Source organism: Sander lucioperca, chromosome 23 (genome assembly GCF_008315115.2).
Source record: "Sander lucioperca isolate FBNREF2018 chromosome 23, SLUC_FBN_1.2, whole genome shotgun sequence".
Classification (NCBI taxonomy): domain Eukaryota; kingdom Metazoa; phylum Chordata; class Actinopteri; order Perciformes; family Percidae; genus Sander; species Sander lucioperca.
In genome coordinates, this window is record NC_050195.1 from 14,414,595 (window position 1) to 14,435,660 (window position 21,066).

The 21,066-nt window shown below is 40.7% G+C and overlaps 1 protein-coding gene across 15 annotated transcripts in view; it reads right to left on the reverse strand.

Moving 5' to 3' along the window:
• Positions 1-21,066, reverse strand: part of svila (supervillin a) — a 160,174-nt gene that overhangs the window by 8,447 nt on the left and 130,661 nt on the right. For all 15 annotated transcript variants that reach the window (XM_031298250.2, XM_031298242.2, XM_031298252.2 and 12 more), the window contains 13 exons: positions 19,954-20,109; positions 17,405-17,541; positions 16,813-16,960; positions 16,573-16,718; positions 16,247-16,422; positions 12,646-12,796; positions 11,410-11,689; positions 6,991-7,145; positions 6,103-6,208; positions 4,974-5,181; positions 4,211-4,344; positions 2,684-2,839; positions 440-583 (listed from right to left, as the gene is read on the reverse strand). In XM_031298250.2, coding sequence (XP_031154110.1) covers positions 440-583; positions 2,684-2,839; positions 4,211-4,344; positions 4,974-5,181; positions 6,103-6,208; positions 6,991-7,145; positions 11,410-11,689; positions 12,646-12,796; positions 16,247-16,422; positions 16,573-16,718; positions 16,813-16,960; positions 17,405-17,541; positions 19,954-20,109 — 2,097 coding nt within the window. The remainder of the gene's footprint in view (positions 1-439; positions 584-2,683; positions 2,840-4,210; positions 4,345-4,973; positions 5,182-6,102; positions 6,209-6,990; positions 7,146-11,409; positions 11,690-12,645; positions 12,797-16,246; positions 16,423-16,572; positions 16,719-16,812; positions 16,961-17,404; positions 17,542-19,953; positions 20,110-21,066) is intronic.

Here is a 21,066-nt window from a genome sequence, read left to right on the forward strand (position 1 = left end):
GCCCTTTGCTGCATGTCCTCCCCTTTCATATCTTCATCTGTCCTGTGGAATTAAAAGCCTAAAATGGCCAAAAAATAATCTTAAAAAAAAAAAAAATAAAAAAAAATTATCTTAAGTGAAAAGGAGTAGGAAGAAGCTAAATGCTTTTCAGGTCCTACCCTTTTTTTAAATGTACCCTTTTTTTGAAATGTTGAAAATGGTTGTTTTCAATAAACAACCATACAGCCCTATAACCGAAAACATCGTCAACATCTAAAAAAACATTTGCAGATCAATTAATCAATCAAGTTACTATTCCATAAGTTTCTTAATTAAATAATTTCTTCATGTACTATCCTTAATGTACTGTCCATCCAGTATATTTATCAAGCACAATTAGCTTCTAAATAGATCAGAACAAAACTGACCTTGGCATAATAATCAGAATGAAGAGGAATACCTCTGCAGTACTGCAGCACAGTCTCCATGGCACACTTCCTGTCCGAGTCCCAGCGGATTCGGGCTGAGCCGGTGCTTTCACTGTCCTGAGGCCACCATCCCTGCCACAGATACACCTCATGGTGGTTGTCCACCAGGAACAGGGCTGGACCGGAGAATCAGAGGAGGAGAACAGGATGAGGACTCTCAGAGTGAGGACAGTTTCATAGAGTGGTCGCTCATCAGCTTATTCAGGAGGCTAGTTTAGTGTTAGGAATGAGTTTTTAGGTTTTACATGTTGGGGATTCATTGAAAAACAGTTTTGGATGACTTGCTCGTCTTAAAGCTATAGTGCGTAGTTTCTGTCTCCCCTATGAAGAATTCAGTAACACTTTACTTGAAGGTATCTACGTAAGAGTGAACACATGACAGTCATGACACATGAACCCTAACCCTAACTCTAACCATAACTGGTCATGACAAAAACCGAATGACACTTATTGACAGAAGCGTTATGTCATAAACGTTTATGACTTGTTTATAATGTTTATGACACATTCATGACAGTGTCATGTCACTCTTATGTAAATACAAAGTGTAACCAAGAATTCTAAGTAGGGCTGAACGATACATGGAATTTTCATCGTCATCGCGATATGAACTAGCGCGATGAACACATCGCAACAGACAGCCTGACACGATGAATAAGGGAAAACAGCTTACACACTGAGACGACGCAAAGCGTAATACGTCTCCATAGCAGCAGGCGGCGCTGCTCTGTATTGTTTCCATTAACAGTCTGATTATTTCACAGAAAATGAAAACCGGCAGCTGATTGGACGAATGCGTCACGTGGTTCTTTTTTCTCCGGAAATTCCATAGACTGTATATAAGAATGGACCAACAGATCCCGTTGCTCTGGACGGAGACCAGTGAAGGCCTTTAGAAGCACTTTTCTGGTGATGGCTGAGCGTTACTGAGCAGCCTCCAACTGAGAGAGACGACGTAAATGTGACGTTAGCAACCTGTCTGAAAGTTGGAAGTCTTCTGGTAGCTGTGCCAAGAGAAATCTCAATCATTCCCAATCTAGCAGAGACGGAGAGCGTAGGTATATGTAAGGAGATAACATAGACACAGGCTAATTATTGATCACTAAAATGATAGTTAACATTAGTAATTAAACTTAAACAGCTAATGGAAGTCCAAACTGCCTGAGAGCTTCTCCTGTACTATACGGTAATTCCTCTACTATGAGACAGTAAGTCGCGTGGTTATGACCCAATCGTTAGCCTATTTTTATAAAAACGTCTGCTACGGAACCATAACGTGAGGTACAAGGTAATGGAGCCTTTTATACATTGTCGTGTTTCTTTAGAAATAAACAATGGACAACTAGAGTCTTTAAACTCTTCAGATGTAAAGTTATTCTCTGTCAAAGTGGCGCCAAAGTGAATGGCAGTCAATGGGATGCTAACGGGAGGTGATGGCTTGGTAGCATCAAAATGGTGCCATAGGAGGTTCGCGGTCCGAGGAGAAGCTTACCCCCTTGGGAAATTCACAACCAGACTGTCATGGCGTCTCGTTCAGAATACGATCTCATATTGTACTAAAATAGTTCACCGAAACGTGTTTCTGAAAACATTTTAAGAGAGAAATAGGCCGTACAGTTGCTGAATCTGTCTTCATTTCAGATCAACAAAGGTCAGTTTAAAAGATTTTCGTCGAACGTTAATTTCTTAGTTATAATGCCTCATTTATGTGTAATTTGTTCAATAAAAGCATGTCAAAAATTATCTATTTGATTTCTTTATTCAGTGGGAACAGGCTATTCAATGTTTAGGTTTGCAAAGAACCTATTAAAGCACTAAGACATGGGAACAGTATAGCTAACATTCACATTTGAATATTTATCGCAAGTCATATCGTCATCGCAATATTAAACAATGTTATCGCACATCGCAGCTTTTCCTCATATCGTGCAGCCCTAATTCTAAGTAATGACAACAAAACTGTTGGCGTGTCCACATGATACAAGCCTTCCATGATCGTACATGCCCCCCCCCCCCCGCCAGAGTGAAGAAATGGCCGAAGATTTGTTGCTAAGTAAATCATCTTTGATCTCAAAAGCACATATAAAAATAAAATGTACTAATTGTATCTTCACATGTATAGTTAGACAAATGCATGTGTGTGTGTGTGTGTGTGTGTGTGTGTGTGTGTGTGTGTGTGTGTGTGTGTGTGTGTGTGTGTGTGTGTGTGTACGTACCTGGCTGGGAAGCTGCATAAAGGTCCTCCTGCAGGAAAGGCATAGAGTTGACTTTCCTGGGCTCTCTGGCAGGGTAAAGAAACTCCACCGCTGCAAACTCTCCCGAGCTGCTGCTCAACTGGTACAGACGTGGTGAGAAGTTAAACCTCCCCGGGTCTGAGGGTCAAAGGTCAAAGGTCAACACACCAGGGTTATTATAATAAACTCAAACCAAAAAAAGGCAGTGAGAAATACTTTCAGCAAAACCTCAAACAAACTATATCGCCTGGTTAAACCAAAGAAAATAAAATAAGAAATCAAAGTAAATTCATTGCAGTTTTAGTTTTTCAGCTTTAATATTTCACACCTGAAAAAGGAGTCGACATGAGTCATTAGTCAATCTACTACAGATTGCTTTTTTTGTATACAGATCTCTATACAAGATACTTCCTTAATTAATTCTATAATGAAATATTTTTTTCTACTGTTATCAACTTCATAATAATGGCACTCAAAATAATTAGAAACTCAGGCCTCCTATCTGTCATCTCAACTTCAGTTTGGATTTAATGACAGTGATATGGAACGCTTTACCATCAGATCTGTCAAAGCTAACACTTGTACAATTTAAGAAAGCTGTTAAAGGTTGGTTTTTGTCTGCACAATGTTCTCCCTATGGGAGAACATGTAAACAACCTATGTAACTCCTGATATTATTTCACCTTTCATATTTATTCTGTTGATTTGATATAGTATGTAATTTTAGCTTTTTTTCTCTCTTCTCTTTTCAGTATTTTAGTTTATCTTTCTATTTTAATTGGAGTATGCATTGGAGAGTGCCCAGATTAAGCCCCTCTGAGGTTTATTTGCATCTCTCCATCACATCTATTACTGATTATGTGGATATTAATCTGTAGTATTTGTATATGTGTAAATTAATAACAGAACTTCATTGGACACTAGTAGCAGCACAGAGATTAACCATTATGGCCATTCCCATACAGTTCTCCTACCATGTATTGTATACCTTTGTATGTATATGTAGCTTTTTTTTTATTTTTATTAACCTTTATTTATACAGGTAATGTCATTGAGACACAGGGTCTCATTCTCAAGACAGACCTGTTTGGGACAATATACAACATCAGTTGCAGACAGAAACAGATTGCAATAGGATAAACAATATTTACTATGTACAATATTTAAACAAAAGTGCCAAGTAGATTTAAAACACTAAAAATAAAATAAAAACAACAAGATTCCAAAGAAGTTATTTTTGCCACGTACTTCTGAGACACAATACCTGGCCCTAACTAAACTAAACCTACTAAAAAACTACAGTAAATATATAAAAACTAAACCTTCCTGAAAAACTAAACTAAAACTAGCAAAGACAAACTGAAAACTAAAACTAAAATGAAAACTAACTGGGAATTCAAAACTCTTAACACCTCACAACAAACAAACATAACCAGTTCATAACACCAACCACAGCTGTGTCCAATAAAGAAAAAATGTGGTACAAATCAGCACATTGGTGCCTCCCACCTTGCAGCATGCAGTCGTACGTTTTCCGGTCCCTCCTCCCGAGGGGTTCCCAGAATCCTGTGGGCTCCGATCCCTCGTCACATTCCCGGATGGTCACCTTGCTGCTGCTGTGGAGGCCTGTTTCCAGAGGGCAACTGTACAAAGACAAACGTGTCATACGGAATGATGGCGGCAGTATGAAAAAAAGAAAGAATCAGAAATGGATTTTTCTCAATACATTTGCAGGAGGAATAATAAAGGTTTCAGGAATGGCTTCAAATCGAACAGTCCCACTTGTTTTTTTACTTCTAGTGTCACTGCCAACGGAATACTTTAAGAGGACTAGGGCTGGGTAATGTTCAAAGATTTCCGATACCGGGACCAGTACCGTGACTTTGATAACGGTTCCTAAACGATACTTTTTTCGATACCAATTTTATAAAACAAAAAGAAATTACAACATTACACGTTACGGCACAAATCTTTGTATGTATTTTACAGCTCCTACTCAAGTGTAACATAGAGTTCTTCCTGCATGTCTCTACGACGTGTAACGTCAGACAGCCAACCACAGACATTATTATTATTATTAGATCTTGGTAGAAGCATGCTGCATGCTTACTGACTCACTGACTCTGATGAGATTTACTCCTTAGGTATTGAAATTGGGTACTGAATGATGAGGCATTTTGTAATACTCGATACATTACAGGCAATTCGGTGCTTAAAAAGTATTGAATTCGGTACCCAGCCCTAAAGGGCAGACGATCAAGTTTCCACTCACTGTTCTTTGATTTTGTTGGCGGCGGTGCGTGCCACGTCCCGTGTGTGTGTCTGAGCCTTGCAGCCATGCCACAGGTAGATGAGGGACTGGCTAGCGCTCAGCAGCACCATGGAGACCCTGGAGCGCAGGCTGCTGCAGTGACAGGCCACCTCCAGCAGGTGGCCCTCCACCTCCACCTCCCCCCGCACACAATACAGACGCCAGTCACCTGGAGGAGGAGGGGGGGGGAGAGATAGATTTAGCTGATGATGTAAAAAAATAATTATATATTTCTTTGCTGAAGTGGAACTTGTAGCTAGGGATAGACCGATTATCGGCCCTGGCTGATCATCGGGCCGTTTTTTTGTCAGTTTGCAGATGATCTGTGTCAGCGTTTTATTTTCCTGATAACTGATAACGTGAATGAATTAAAAAGTGTTGTACTTTGGCTCTGCTACAGCTCTGTGTCTGTCCCTCTGCTTCAGTTTATCTCACCACTGAGTCTGACTTCATGTCCCTCCCACAACACTATCTGACTCTCTGTTACTGGAGATTATGGTGAAAGTTTCTCATTTATTAAATAATTGCTTAAAGCATTTAAACAAAGTTTTGTGTTGGAGTTTGTAACATTCCAAAATCCTAATTTGGACTTAAAGATTTAAATTTTCACTGTAAATGCATATTGGTTCCAAATATCTGTTATCGGTTTCATTAACGACTAATGATCGGTATCGGCCTTGAAAACCGGTATCAGGCGATCCCTACTTGTAGCCCTGAAGAACAAAAAAGCTCAGTTATTTGAGGTGTGGGAAAATACGGAGCTCCTGAACGTTTCAGTGGGAGGGGGTTTCTATTCTTGCAATCCAATTATTCTCTGAGCCACAACACAGTTCTCATATACAGATTTGTAAGAGTCATTATGAGCAGATGATGAATTTATATCACTGTTACAGAAGCAGAAATTACTGTAAATGCAGGTCTAAGAAGTCATTGTGAGTCTAATTCATTTAAAACTGTCCGAGTTCAAGTGTAACTCAGAACAAATGGACCGCTTAACACACTTTTTTGCGTATTAAGCCTGTGCAGAAAATAATGGAACAGCAGCAGAGACCAAACTGTGTGTTCGTCTTGATGATTACTGTGGGCTTACTCTGGGAGTGTTCCTCCTCCTCTTCTCTCTTCCCTGAGTGGATGACCATCCCTCCTCTGAAGCACTGCAGGAAACATGGAGGCTCCTTACCCTGCTGGACCTGAACCTGGAGGGGTATTCAATGATACAGGAGAGGTGTAAAGCTCACAAAATGAATGACAATTAACAATTAATCTACAGTAAATAGACGGACAGAAAGCTGACTCGCTAAGTTGTTTACCCAAGTACTATACTGAAGTACAAATGTTAAGGTACTACTTGAGTCTTTTCTTTTCATGACACTTTCTACTCCGCTACATTTCAGAGAGAAATATTGTACTATTGACTCCACTACATTCATCTGACAGCGTTAGTTACTAGTCATGTGTCCTCCTTTTATGTCCTAAGATGTTTCTTTATGTTTATGTTTGTATGTTGATTTTAAAATGTTTTTTACTGTTTCATGTTTGTGTTGTGAAGCAACAGATTGAAGCACTATGCCTAAGACAAATTTCCCCTCGGGGACAATAAAGTGTATTCTATTTACAAATTAAGATTTTTGCACACAAACACACCTGTAGTTTATAAAAGCGGATGTTTTATTATAAATGAAACTACCCAATAATATACAGGCCTGCAAGTCCAGCTGAAATGATTAGACCATTAAACACTTAAGTTGATTGACAGAACTGTTTGGATCGTTTCCAGTTTCTAAAATGTAAGGATTTTTCAGCATTTGGTACTTTTAACACTTTAAGTACGTTTTCCTAATTATACTTTCATGCTTTTACTTAAGTAACATTTTCAATGCAGGATTTTTTTAAGTAAGCGATCAGTATACTTCATCCACCGATGGCTCACACACACACACACACACACACACACACACACACACAAACACCCACACACCTGTGGTCCGCGCTCCTCGTCCAGCTCCACCGTCATCAGTGCTGATGTTCCTTTCTCGCTGACGGTGGAGTTGCGGCCCTGCCAGAAGAAGTAGCAGCACTTCTCCTTCCCGGCTCCCGTCGTCTTCTGCTGCTCCGGGTTCTGTCTCCTCCCAACTGATGGCCAACATTTATATATTTGGAATCAAGTTCAGACACATTTTAAGCATATACAGTATAAAGATAAATATATCTATTTTTTGTAACTAATGACGGAACATGATCTAATGAGGAAGTGATGGATAATCTAATATATACCTCAAAAGACTTTTCTTATGAGTTTATTGTATGTTTAAAGGTCCTATGACATGCTGCTTTTTGGATGCTTTTATATAGACCTTAGTGGTCCCTAATACTGTATCTGAAGTCTCTTTTATATAGGCCTTAGTGGTCCCCTAATACTGTATCTGAAGTCTCTTTTATATAGACCTTAGTGGTCCCCTAATACTGTATCTGAAGTCTCTTTTATATAGGCCTTAGTGGTCCCCTAATACTGTATCTGAAGTCTCTTTTATATAGACCTTAGTGGTCCCCTAATACTGTATCTGAAGTCTCTTTTATATAGGCCTTAGTGGTCCCCTAATACTGTATCTGAAGTCTCTTTTATATAGGTCTTAGTGGTCCCCTAATACTGTATCTGAAGTCTCTTTTATATAGGCCTTAGTGGTCCCCTAATACTGTATCTGAAGTCTCTTTTATATAGGCCTTAGTGGTCCCCTAATACTGTATCTGAAGTCTCTTTTATATAGACCTTAGTGGTCCCCTAATACTGTATCTGAAGTCTCTTTTATATAGGCCTTAGTGGTCCCCTAATACTGTATCTGAAGTCTCTTTTATATAGGTCTTAGTGGTCCCCTAATACTGTATCTGAAGTCTCTTTTATATAGACCTTAGTGGTCCCCTAATACTGTATCTGAAGTCTCTTTTATATAGGCCTTAGTGGTCCCCTAATACTGTATCTGAAGTCTCTTTTATATAGGTCTTAGTGGTCCCCTAATACTGTATCTGAAGTCTCTTTTATATAGGTCTTAGTGGTCCCCTAATACTGTATCTGAAGTCTCTTTTATATAGGCCTTAGTGGTCCCCTAATACTGTATCTGAAGTCTCTTTTATATAGGTCTTAGTGGTCCCCTAATACTGTATCTGAAGTCTCTTTTATATAGGCCTTAGTGGTCCCCTAATACTGTATCTGAAGTCTCTTTTATATAGGTCTTAGTGGTCCCCTAATACTGTATCTGAAGTCTCTTTTATATAGGTCTTAGTGGTCCCCTAATACTGTATCTGAAGTCTCTTTTATATAGGTCTTAGTGGTCCCCTAATACTGTATCTGAAGTCGCTTTCCTGAAATTCAGCCTTGGTGCAGAATTACAGCCACTAGAGCCAGTCCCACAATGAGCTTTCCTTAGGATGTGCCATTTCTGTGTCTGTAGCTTTAAATGCTATTGAGGAGGAGAGGGGGGGGGGCAAGGTGGAGGGTGGGGGTGTGGCCTTGACCAACTGCCACTTCACTTGTTTTCAAGCCATGATGTCTCTCTCTTTCTCATGGGCGGGCTAAATTCTCTGGGCGGGCAAAGCAGAGAAAGGGGAGGTAACCTTTCCCCTTATGACGTCATAAAGGGAAGATTCCTGATTGGTCCATCTGAGCTTTCATTTTCTCAAAGGCAGAGCAGGATACCCAGGGCTTGGTTTACACCTATCACCATTTCTAGTCACTGGGCGTAGAATTTAATTATAGGGCTGCCAAACGATACATTTTTTTAATCGCGATTAATCGCCAAATTTCTATAGTCAATCACAATTAATCGCATGTTTTATTACATGAATACAATTCTATTATTTTGCATTTCAGAACTGTTTTTAAGTACATATTAACAATGGAAAGCAATTCTTACCAGTGGATCTTAATTGGGAATCAAATGAATGCAAAGAAAGTTACTTTATGAACTTGACTTTAAGATTTGTAATTTATTTACTGTAAACAAAAGAAAAATGTGTGAATCTGTCATCATCATTAATGCACAATTCCTCCAAGTACCTAACTGAGATGTAACACTAACACTATGCTTATACAGTACAAACTAAATGGTCCAAAAACCGGATGCCACAGCAGGACATTGGTAACCTTTACGTTTTTCTAATAAGGAATGTAACAATTCTCCTGGACAGAAAAGGGGGTGGACAATGTCCCAAATGACAAAAACAGTCTAAAAAAACGATACAAACAACACAGTCCTAAACCAGTATGCTGATATACATAGTCAATATAGTGTGCAACTTCTAAATTATGTTGATTCCTCACTGACGTCCAGTGATCACCGGTTAATGAGACAGCGTTTGCAGCAGTTCCAGCGTGGCTGCTTTCTCCGTGTGGTACAGGCGGTGTATGTGTGAAACTACTGCCCCCCTCGACAACTTTTTAAAAGTAAACTTTCCATTCAGAATCTTATTGGCATCCATTTCGGCGTCTCGCGCTCGCCATCCACTCAAAACGTAACATTACCCTACTACTCTTTGGCCGGCTCGCAAGCCCAAACAAGTGTGTGCGGTGTGCCTGTTGTTGTGTTTCCGGTCTAGCTAGATCCGGTGTGGTGTTGCAGTTTTTCTAACGTTACTAGTTGTTGCAACAGCATGTGAAAAAAACTACAAAGTTTGCCAGGCCAAAAAGAACGTTAATCTCGTAATAAAAAAATTGACGCCGTTAAAATGGGTTTGCGTTAACGCCGTTAATAACGTGTTTAACTGACAGCACTAATATTAAAGCAGCCATATTATGCTCATTTTCAGGTTCATAATTGTATTTTAAGGTTGTACCAGAATAGGTTTACATGGTTTAATTTTCAAAAAACACCATATTTTTGTTGCTGCAGTGCTCTCTCTCACTGCTGCAGATCCTCTTTTCACCTGGTCTCTGTTTTAGCTACAGAGTGAGACCTCTTTTCTTCTTCTTCTTCTGTACTATCTTTGATTGCACTTGCACATGCCCAGTAGCTCAGATGTAGATCATGTCAGCTAGCTAGCTCCATAGACAGTAAAAGAAAGGCTGTTTCTACAACTTCGGTCAGTTACAAGGCAGGATTAGCTAGGAGACTTCTAAATGAGGGCGCACATGGAAGTAGTTCTTTTGTAGATTATGGTGAACTTGTGTGTGTTGTAGCAGTGCTTTGCTATTGAGAACGAGGTAGCATGCTAGCGTTAGCATGCTAGCGTTAGCATGCTAGCATTAGCATGCTAACGCTACGAGCTAATGGTTGCGGTTAGCCTGCTCGTTTCGGCTTGTGATGTCACAAGCCGTACCGATTTTGAACAGCTCACCCAGAGACTGAAGGCAGGACACATTCAGAAACTGTATCTCACTCTAAACACCATGGATGGATTTTTTTCAAAGTTTGTATGTGTGTGGAAGCACCAGAGACACAACATAACACCCCAAATCCCAGAAAAAGTGATTTTTTCACAATATTTGCACTTTAATGTTAAAAAAGTGACATTTTCATGCCATGGGACCTTTAACTACTCTGATCTACAAAATAGTAGGGATAGAATAGCAGAGGCAATTCAACCACATCTTATAATGTCTGTAAATAGAGAACACTGGATGTTTTCAGAGTGAGTCATAGGCATTTTACAGAAGGTAAACAGTTGAGTGGCCTGGATCTACAGCAAGCCACATAGAAACTAGGATCATCTAGTGTTGTGGCTTTTGAGGAGGAGGCAAACTGTAAATGATCTTATCAGTAGCGTATTCGGTTTAAACATGATATTTTTCTTAGAAGTTACAGATGGGATGAAACCAGTTGACTTGTTAGAGCAACTTTATTGTGTCACTTTACAGTAGGTTACAGTATAATAATAGTTTCAAAATGATCAATTAGTTTGCATTTTATTTTTGACTTTTTCATTTTTATTTTAGTTTGAGTGTGTTTGATAATTTTGATTTATTTTTCAGAAAGGTTTAGTTTTAAGTACAGTAGCTGTTTAATCTTTGCGCTACTTTGTGGACTAGTGTCCGATGTCAAGCAGCGCCATCTCATGTCATGTCGGTTCAGTTTCTGTGGTTCAATGTCACGAGAGGTGACGGGAATTCATGCAGTCTCCTTTTTTCAATAGTGAAATATAATAGCTAAAAAACAAAATGGCAAGGATTCATTTTGATTTGTTTTTTATTAGTTTTTTAACCTGGCAATATAGTTTTCAGTTTAGTTTTAGTTTTTCTTGAAGGTTTTAGTTTTTAGTTTCAGTTTACTAAAAATATTTTATAACCCTGCAGAGCACTGATAAATGAAGTTATCAATACAGATTTAAGACTACTGACTATTAGACAAAAGATCCTTAAGTGTGTGAATAAGTGATGGTGCGTATGTGACAATAGGTTAACACTAACCTGCAGTGCTGACCATGTACTTCCACTTCATCACGTATGTGTCGCCCTCGTGAAACTGGCCGATGCTCTGCAGCGGCAGGCGGCTGTAGTCAAACTCCAGGATGTGCCACAGCTCCACAGCCAGTGTGCTGACCTCGTAGCTCCGCCAGTCTTCTGCCTCCACCAGGCCGTAGCCCCGGCCCACACTGAACCCGTCCAGTTTGGTGCAGACGGGCGCCTGATGGAGGGGCAGCATCAGGGAGGCGTCGTACGCGTGGGGCTGATCAGACGTGGACTGCTCCTGGGGTGAAGATTTAGATGAGGGACGGAGATGAAGGACAGGATGTGCATTTGATACTGGGGTCTTCAAAGTTTTTTGTTTTTTTTAAAGATAATTTTTTGGGGCATTTTGACCTTTAATTGACAGAACAGTTGTAGACAGGCATCAGGGGGGAAGAGGGGGGAAGACATGCAGCAAAGGGTCGCAATCAAACCCAGGGCCGTTGCGGTAAGGACTAAGCCTTGGCACATGGGGCGCACGCTCTACCACAGGGGTCACAGAGACATGACTGGAACTGGGTGATGGCAGATATTTTCCGTCACTCTGGAACACGTTTCAACCAAGTGACTAACGTTGATACTTCCCCAGGTACTTCACGGTTGTCTAGCTTGACAACGGTTGACAACAAACGCCGCAGTCACGAGACTAGCTATGGTAGCCCGTAAGTGCTAAACAAATAAAATAAAAGCGCGGCACACACAACGACTCAGCAAAAAGGTGCGTTTCAGAACAACGCGCGGGCTGCACTGACACTAAACTTTGATGTCAAGTAGGGGGGCCACAAAGTAACTGCCCGCGGGCTCCCATATAGGCGGATTTGTAGGGCTGGGCAATATATCAATATAAATTAATATCATAATATGAGACTAGATGTCGTCTTAGACTTTGGATATCGTAATATGAAGCTTAGCATTTTCCTGGTTTTAAAGGCTGCATTACAGTAAAGTGATGTCATTTTCTGAACTTACCAGACTGTTCTAGCTGTTCTATTATTTGTCTTTACCCACTTAGTCATTATATCCACATTACTGATGATTATTTATCACAAATCTCAATGTGTAAATATTTTGTGAAAAGCACCACTTCTCAACCCAACAATATCGCCACAATATCGACATCAATGTATTTGGTCAAAAATATCATGATATTTGATCTTCTCCATATCGCCCAGCTCTAACTGAAGTACTTTTTGATACCTTTGGATCAGCGGCATGGTCGTTGCTTTTTGTGGGACTTGGTGTTTTCCTGGAGTCGCTCCAGTCCAGGAACTTCTCTTTGAACAGGGTGGTTTCATTGTGTTGGGTCAGTCTGCCGAACACGGCCCAGTCCGGTCGGCCCTGACCTTTCCTGCAGGCAAAGAGGATACAGTCCGTCAGTGACACAATACCAGTACTTCAATCAATGTTCTTAATGCACTGTAGTAGTTAGAGCTGTAACAATTCCAAATGTTACTGTACAATTAACTGTCTCAGAAAAAAGTGCGATCAATAATATAATTGTCTCCTTCAGTCAAATTTCAAAATATATGTATTTATGTATTACTTCTCCAAACAAATTGAAGTTTTGAATGAATCCCAGAATACATATATGGTCACATCACTGTCATGTGACCCAGATAATGTAATAACACACGTTTTATGGCTGTCGTATTTTATGTACCTATGTCTTCCTTTGTATTCTTATGCCTTTTATTTAGGGCTGTCAATCGTTTAAAAAATGTAATCTAATTAATTACATACTCTGTCGATTAATTAATCGAAATTAATCGCATACATAATTAACGGTGCCTGAACCGATACTTTTTAAGAAAGTAAAAAAAGAAAAGAAAAAAAAAGGGTACTAAACAACAGTCGGTGACATTAAAGAAGCTTGTTTATTGCTAAGGCCATATGGTCAAAATTAAATGATTTAATAATAATGTATAACAATAACTTATTTCACTAGTAAATTGCTGTTGAATGACAAAAACAACCACCAGATGTGAAAAGGACATTTACAATAACTTCAAATGCACCACGAGGCTGTAGTTTACCAGTTTCATTGAACGCACCGTCTGTGTTGTTTTTCCGACAACGGCAGCTGCAGATTGTTACATCCTGGTGTTGAATCCTCTACAGTAAAACACAGTCAAACTTTACACCGTTTAGAGTTAGCTGTCAGCATTGTAACCGTGTTTAATCCAGCTACTAGCTAGCGGTAGGCTAACGTTAGCTGCTGTTGAGTATAGTGTTAACTAGCTAGCGGTAGGCTAACGTTAGCTGCTGTTGAGTATAGTGTTAACTAGCTAGCGGATGGCTAACGTTAGCTGCTGTTGAGTATAGTGTTAGCTAGCTAGCGGTAGGCTAACGTTAGCTGCTGTTGAGTATAGTGTTAACTAGCTAGCGGTAGGCTAACGTTAGCTGCTGTTGAGTATAGTGTTAATTAGCGTCCCGTGCAGCGGTGTTTGTGTTTCCTGTATCGTCTGTTTCAGAGCATCAGAGAGAAGAGCAGACATATCAGTGGCTCCAGATTTCGGTAGCCAGGGTTGGCAGGAAGGAGATTTTTACAAGTAAATGTTCCAGTTAATGATCCAGGCAGCACATTCTCGTCTCCCTCCTTCATTTCACAGTCCAATGGTGGCTAGAACGGCTCTGGGTCAAACGTCAATATGGAATGGATTAATCTGTGTTATTTTTTTTAATGCATTATTTTTTCTCAGATTAATTAATCGAAATTAACGCGTTATTTTGACAGCCCTACTTTTATTTATTATATTTCACTTTACTGCAAAGCACTTTGTGACTTTATCTGCCAAAAGTGCTATATAAACTTTACTTACTTACACTGCCTATGAAGTAAACCATGCCTCTTTATTAACATAAAACATTGTATTTTTTTCTTAAATGAACGTAAAACTGACATTTACCATCAACAGTCATACCACTTAGGACCTTAGCTAATGTTAGGAACTAATGGCGGTTAAACAAAGAAACGGCGATTATGTAAAAAAATGATTGCAAATAAGAAAATTACAGTATGTAATAATTGTTACAGGCCTAGTAGTAGTGGCACTCATCTTGTTGTTGGTCGCTTGTTTCAGCCAGTCTCTTTACACATTTTTTTTTTAACTCAAATCCAAGCAAAATGGCAGACTTGGTTGAAACGTAAAAGAGCATCCAGGACATGGTCAAACCATATACCCCAACCCGCCCACTTCGCTCTGCATCAGCCAAACTGCTTGCTGCCCCCTCACAGTGAGGGAGAACTAATCACTCAACGAAATCCCGACTGTTCATTGTCCTAGCTCCCAAATGGTGGAACGAGCTCCCCATCGACATCAGGACGGCCGAAAGCCTACACATCTTCCGCCAAAGGCTAAAAACACATCTCTTCTACTCAACTACACCTCGGGTAAAAAAAAAAAAAAAATTCTTGAACCTGCACTTTCATATGTCTCTTTGTAGTTTTGCTTATTTAAAGCTAATGTATTTGCACTGACTACTTGTTGTCTGGAGTTTGAACCTTCACAGTTGAAAGCACTTAATTGTAAGTCGCTTTGGATAAAAGCATCAGCTAAATGACATGTAATGTAATGAGCAACAATGGAAAAACAGCAACTAATGAATCGCTTAATTATCTTTACCTAACCAACATGGCAGGTTGATTTCACCAGCCAGTTTCACTCGCCAATGGCAAAATTCACCCGCATTAGGTGCATGATCGGCTGTTAATTTCAGGCCCTGATGTGTGGCATTCGCTCGTGAATGACATGTATTAAGAACATTAGGATCATCAAGTGAGACTGACACTCTACATTCATACACATAACATTGTTTTGGATGGTTTAGCAGTTTCTTTACCAGCTAATTCAAAACTGTTTCATATCTAACTACCATTAAAATAAAACCCATGAACAAATAGTGTAAATATAACAAACTCCCATTGCAGGTTTGCAATCCCTCCATCATGACAGAAGTAGAGAGCCCTTTGTCGTTATCTGATATTTTAAAATCAGATACAAATTCAGGGTTTCACCCAGAAAAGTTGTTAGGCTGGGAACGGCAAGGATTGCGGGTGGATTACGCGTATAGAGCAACGGCTTATACATTGTCCCACACTAGCAGCCTAAAATCTCGTATTTTATCTGCTATTAAATTTTTTAATCGTTTTTATGTAAAGCACTTTGAATTTCCTGTTGCTGAATGTGCTATACAAATAAAGCTGCCTTGCCTTTTTATCGACGAGGGCCCATCTGGGGCCAGTCCCAGACTGATGGCAGCATTAATGTAGAGCCCAATAGTTTTAGTTATACCAAATGATGGCTGGATACGCGAAATTAAGAATTTAAAAAAGCTATAAAAACCGCTAAAAATAAATTTTTTCGAAACTTTTTTTCACAAATCCCCGCCCCCAAATGGGCAACTTAGGCCCGGTGGGCCACGGTGTTTGCAATACACTGGGGGAAACCCTGAAATACATCAGACAGATAACAGATAAATGTTCCTTTAATTTGTATACGGTAGGTGGTGGACAATTTAACAAGCAAGCTTTTTGTGATTGGATGTTTCAGCCTGTAGCTCTACTGTTGTTGTTTCACATTGTGAGTCTGATGCTTTGATGAACACCTATGTCCAAATAGTTGGCAATTCAACACATTCTTTTGCATGATTTTCCTCTGCACCTTCTACCAGGTGTGCATTAGGCAACATTTCTTTTGCCACTTGAAAAACCTTCAAAACGTAATAAACCACAGAGAACATTGTACACACACACACACAGTTATATAATGATGCAGTATATGTTTATATGTTTCCATACTTTGGTATGAGTGGGTTGCACTCTCCTGGGTCAAGCGGGTTGATGTCGCAGTTTGTGTAATCAAAGGTGCCGTTCCACAGGTGCTTGGCCAGCTGGAAGGCCACTTTCCTCTGGGTCAGCGTCACTTCCTTCCCATGCCATATGTACATCTCGCTGCCAAAGTCAAACACCAAAACCTGCACAGGAGCACAGAGCGTTTTTAATTTTACCAATCTGACACCACCAGCAGGCTTTACTGTCTCCCACAGTGCGGTTTTTCATATTACCATTGGGTGGTGTCAAAGTACAACGTATTTAGATCCCATATATACTTTAGGTTTTCTGACCTCCTTGGGGTTGAGCAGAGAACACCGGGGCACCTTGGCCCAAAAATCATCATCTGGGACCAGTTTGTCATCCATCAGGCGGTAAATACAGTTTGTCTCCACAATGGCACCCTCGTACAGCTCGTCTTCATCTGGGGTTCCTGCAGCTGCAGGAAGAAACAGAAGGCCATCAGCTTACATTTCATTGCTTCAGGGACTGTTTCCCTCAAGGTTGGGTTTATGCCAGATACTAATCCTTACACTGATAGCTCGACTGCCCTCCCAGAATCTTCCAGAAATCCTTGGCAGCATGGCTATGTGTGCCGACGGCCTCCTCGATGACCTGGACATGGTTAGCTCGGCAACCTAAATCTCTCTTCCTCTGGATGAAGTTGGCCAACTCTGAAGCCTGAAAAAAATGACAGATCGTTTTTTTTATTAAAATATACTGATGAGACACACTTGGTTTACAGACTGTTCATACAAAAAACACGAGGAACACATCCATGCATATTTTTTAGTGAAGAAAGTTCAAGTTCATTATTCAGGAAGAAGAGTCTGCAAACTTTATTGACCTAAACTCAAACAACCCCTCACAAATAATAAGGGCCATGGCTCAGGGTTTCCCTTTTTTGTTTCCAATTGAGGTCAGCGCTCTGTTCAGCCAATCACAGGTCATCAGACAGTCCAGGCTTTGAATAGCCTTGTTTTGTGTCCGTTTCCTGCAACAACCCCCAGACAGACATGCGTGCACGCACACATGGTTGCACACCAACCCACACACACATTTTTTTTTTTATTTTATTATTTTATATTTGTTGGGTTATTTTTAGTACTCAAAAGCCAGACTCACCTTGTTTTTCTCAATGACGTTGGCAAACTCTCCGGTCCAGACGAAGCAGTTGTGCGGCGTGATGAGCAGGAAACAATCGCCACTATTCAGGGAGGACGCTCGGGGCTCCACCAGCCTGGTCTGCACGTGCCGTCGGCCTGGTGTTACACAGGCAGGAAAAAACACAGCACACAAGACAGGTGGCTTATTAGGGACAGCTCTGATTATCACTGTCAGCATGCCTGGATTATCATATTGGGGGTGTTGGGGCAAGCCAGTGTGCCAATCATCACCATTTGACTCTGTTCATGTATCTGCCTTGTTCCTGTACTGAATGTGGATACTGTTGATGTGTAACTGTTGCTTCCTGTTGCTCTGCATGGCTTCTTCAAGAAGGTTTAGTTGTTGCTCTAGCTGTCTTTATGGTGTCTTATTGACTTCTGTCTGTAAACCTATAATGTAGCACGGACTGTTTGCAATCTACATTCAATCATAAATGTGTCAAACTCTAGGGTTTTAGGGGCCTCAGTGACTCACAATCCCATTGGCTCTTCAGGTGATCCGTGCAGAAGCTATTCTATCGCACCACTCTCAACACTGTCAGGCTGGGACAGCTAACCTAACAAAGCGGTACCCCTGGAGTGGTGGATTTGCTCTGGATTACAGACAGTGGGGTTTTGAGGAGAGGGATCAGCCCAGGATAGCGTGAGGTGACCTGGGGAGAATGATTTAGAGCCACAGCTGTCACCAACAGACGCATGGAGGAGGTGCAAAGACACCAAAATAGACCAACTCTCGTGTCCCAGTTTAGATATCCTCTGGAAAGGACGCTTCTGAAGCAGCATCCTCCAAAGCTTTTGTGTAAGACAGCAGCTATTTGTTCTTTCATACTCTCGAACAACTGAACTGCAACTGCTGGTAAAGATGCAGCCTCACTGGCTCTATACTTCACAGATATGTCTCCACAAAACAAACACGCTCATTTAAAAGATCAGAAAACTTCCACTATTTTTTTAGTGGATTTAGTTTTAGTTTTAGATGTTTAGTGGATTGTACAGGTACCGCTGGAAATTTCCCTTTGGAAAATGTCCCTCATTTTAGGCCGGATGTCCATCCCCTTCCTCTTTCTTTGTGTTGGCGTTCTAAACTCTGGTGGATTTGTGAGGACTATGGTTAACTGCTCCTCAGATCTCTGCAGGGTAAATCCAGACAGCTAGCTAGACTATCTGTCCAATCTGAGTTTTGCACGATTAAAACTACTTTTGAACATACATGTGTTCCACCAAAACAAGTTCCTTCCTGAGACTATTTAGCAGAGGCACCGTCATTGTGTCCGGCGCTTAGCGCCGCCAAGATCCTTATTGGGTTAAAGAAACGCCAATAAACCAGAGCATGTTTTTCTCCCATCCCGAAATGCTGAGTGGACTAGCCAGACCCTCCTCCACAGCACTGTGAATGAAGGTCTGACAATGCGAGACTAGGTGCAATTTGACCGAGTCGAGCAACAACAAACAAAAAAACAAAAAAAAACACTTAATTTAACTTAATTTAGAAGTGTAGTGAATTTTGAACTGAATGCTGAACAGCGCTTTCATCTTTATTAGCCAAGCCAGGCTACTGGTGTGGCTCTAGTAACCGCAATGCACTAGATGTCACTTCTCATCCAGCGCCATCATCAGGTCAAATTTTAAATTTTTCCAATACTTTGGTGTGTGACCAAATACCTTCAAAACTAAGGAAACAACAAGATTACCTAAGATAGTGAAGATGGTAAACATTGTACTTGCTTAACGTCAGCATGTTTGCATTTAGCTCAAAGCCCTGCTGTGCCTAAGTACAGCCTCACAGAGCTGCTAGCAAGGCTGCAGACTCTTACCCTGTGTTCCAACACCCATAATACCATCCTGTTTAGTATGTCAGAAAACGATTTAGGATGTCCCGATAAATAGTATGTCAAATGCAGTATGCCAAAAATACCAGGATGTCTAGACAGATTTTGCAGTATGCAAGCCAGCATGCTTTTCTGGTTGCTCTGACCCACAATCCTTTGCGCAGCATATATAAGCAAAAGGGTCAGCGCTCAAGGCGCAATGTGATGAATTGTATGCATACTGCATGCAACAGAATGTACATTGTAAGGGAGGCTGCAGTACGTACTAAAAGTAAAAAGAAATAATTAATAACCATTTCCTTTGGCAGAGAGAGTAGCAGGTGCTACAACATGTAACTTTACAGTAGAAGCTAACTGAACCTACAACAAGGCCAAACTTAGTATGACACATTCATTTTTGTGAATTACGGTCCAATTGATTTTAAAACAGCTGATAAAGCAGAACATGAAACCATTCACGACACTGGCTTAGCCACGTCACCCTCCGCAGCTTTGCCCTTTTGTTCAAATATGGCCACTTCTGGCTCCAAAATACCAAGATGGCGAAGTCCAAAATGCAAGCGGCAGTCTACAAGCCAATGGGTGAAGTCACTAATGCTACGTCCGTTATTGTTTTACCGTCTATGGTGCAGGTGCACCTGTCTGTGTACAGTCGAAGCGGCCTGTTCACTCAACTGACCTTTGACCTGTAAGAGCATGAGCTTCTTGTAAGGCACGGCGCTGTTGTTGGACATCTGCTCCGAGATGTTGACGCTGCGCAGGTTGATGTTGCTGAAGTTCTCCTTGCTGGCCAGACCAGCCAGAGCCACATCCGAGAAACCAGAGTTCTTAGTCACTGCAGTGAACACAACAGAGCACGGAGAGATGACACACAAAGAAACAGACATAACACACATTTAACCGTTACATTTAGCTCCTTTATGCAGACAGATAGACATGCGACAACAGTTACAGTGTAAATGACCTTTCAAGCCTGACAAGCATCGTCTCTACATGACTGCAACAAATATAGAACACTCCAAAGACAGTTTAAGTGTTTTTATTGCAGTCAGAAAAGGTGAAGGAGGGAGTTATAGGAGTAGCATGACATTGACTTTATGGGTTATCTAACGTCACTCTCAAAACTAGCTACAGACCAGACTAGCTTTTAAGGACTGCTCTGCACAATGAGAGGAAACTGACTGCAATCCCAGATGTACTGTTGGTCAGCACGAGTCCTGAACAATTTATTAGACTGTATAATATCAGTGAGGGTACATTTTGTATCTGAGATTGAGATGTGTATGTTTTGCGGCCTCTTTATTAGGGGTCCAAGCCCGTGTCTGCAAGAACCGGAAATAGCAAAGCTATGCCGTTCGCACAGCAGGGCTGTAGAACCCTATTGTTTTTCTACTGATTAATCTTCTTATTCTTCATTATTCTTCTCCGCCTAAAACTCCGACTACAGCCTAAACCGTACATGGTGGGGCAGGGACGTCACTAGGATTGAAAGACAGGGGGGGTTCAGCCCCGAGGCTATGCAAAACTTTCCCTTGCAAAATCTTACTTACAAACTCTAAAGTTAGCTTTTAGATCCATCAAAGCTGCATGGGGGGGTTTACTTAGGCCAGACTGAGCTCCTGCTGAGTTCTTCTTTAGGCTAAGACTTAACCGCTATCTATCTGCCCGTGTAAATGTGTGGTAAAGTAATACCATACCTAATTCCTCTCTCTATTAGATAAGTTGCAGGTCAAAATAAGACTATTTAATTACAATAGGTGTAACGATACACATATTCGTATTGAACGTTCGG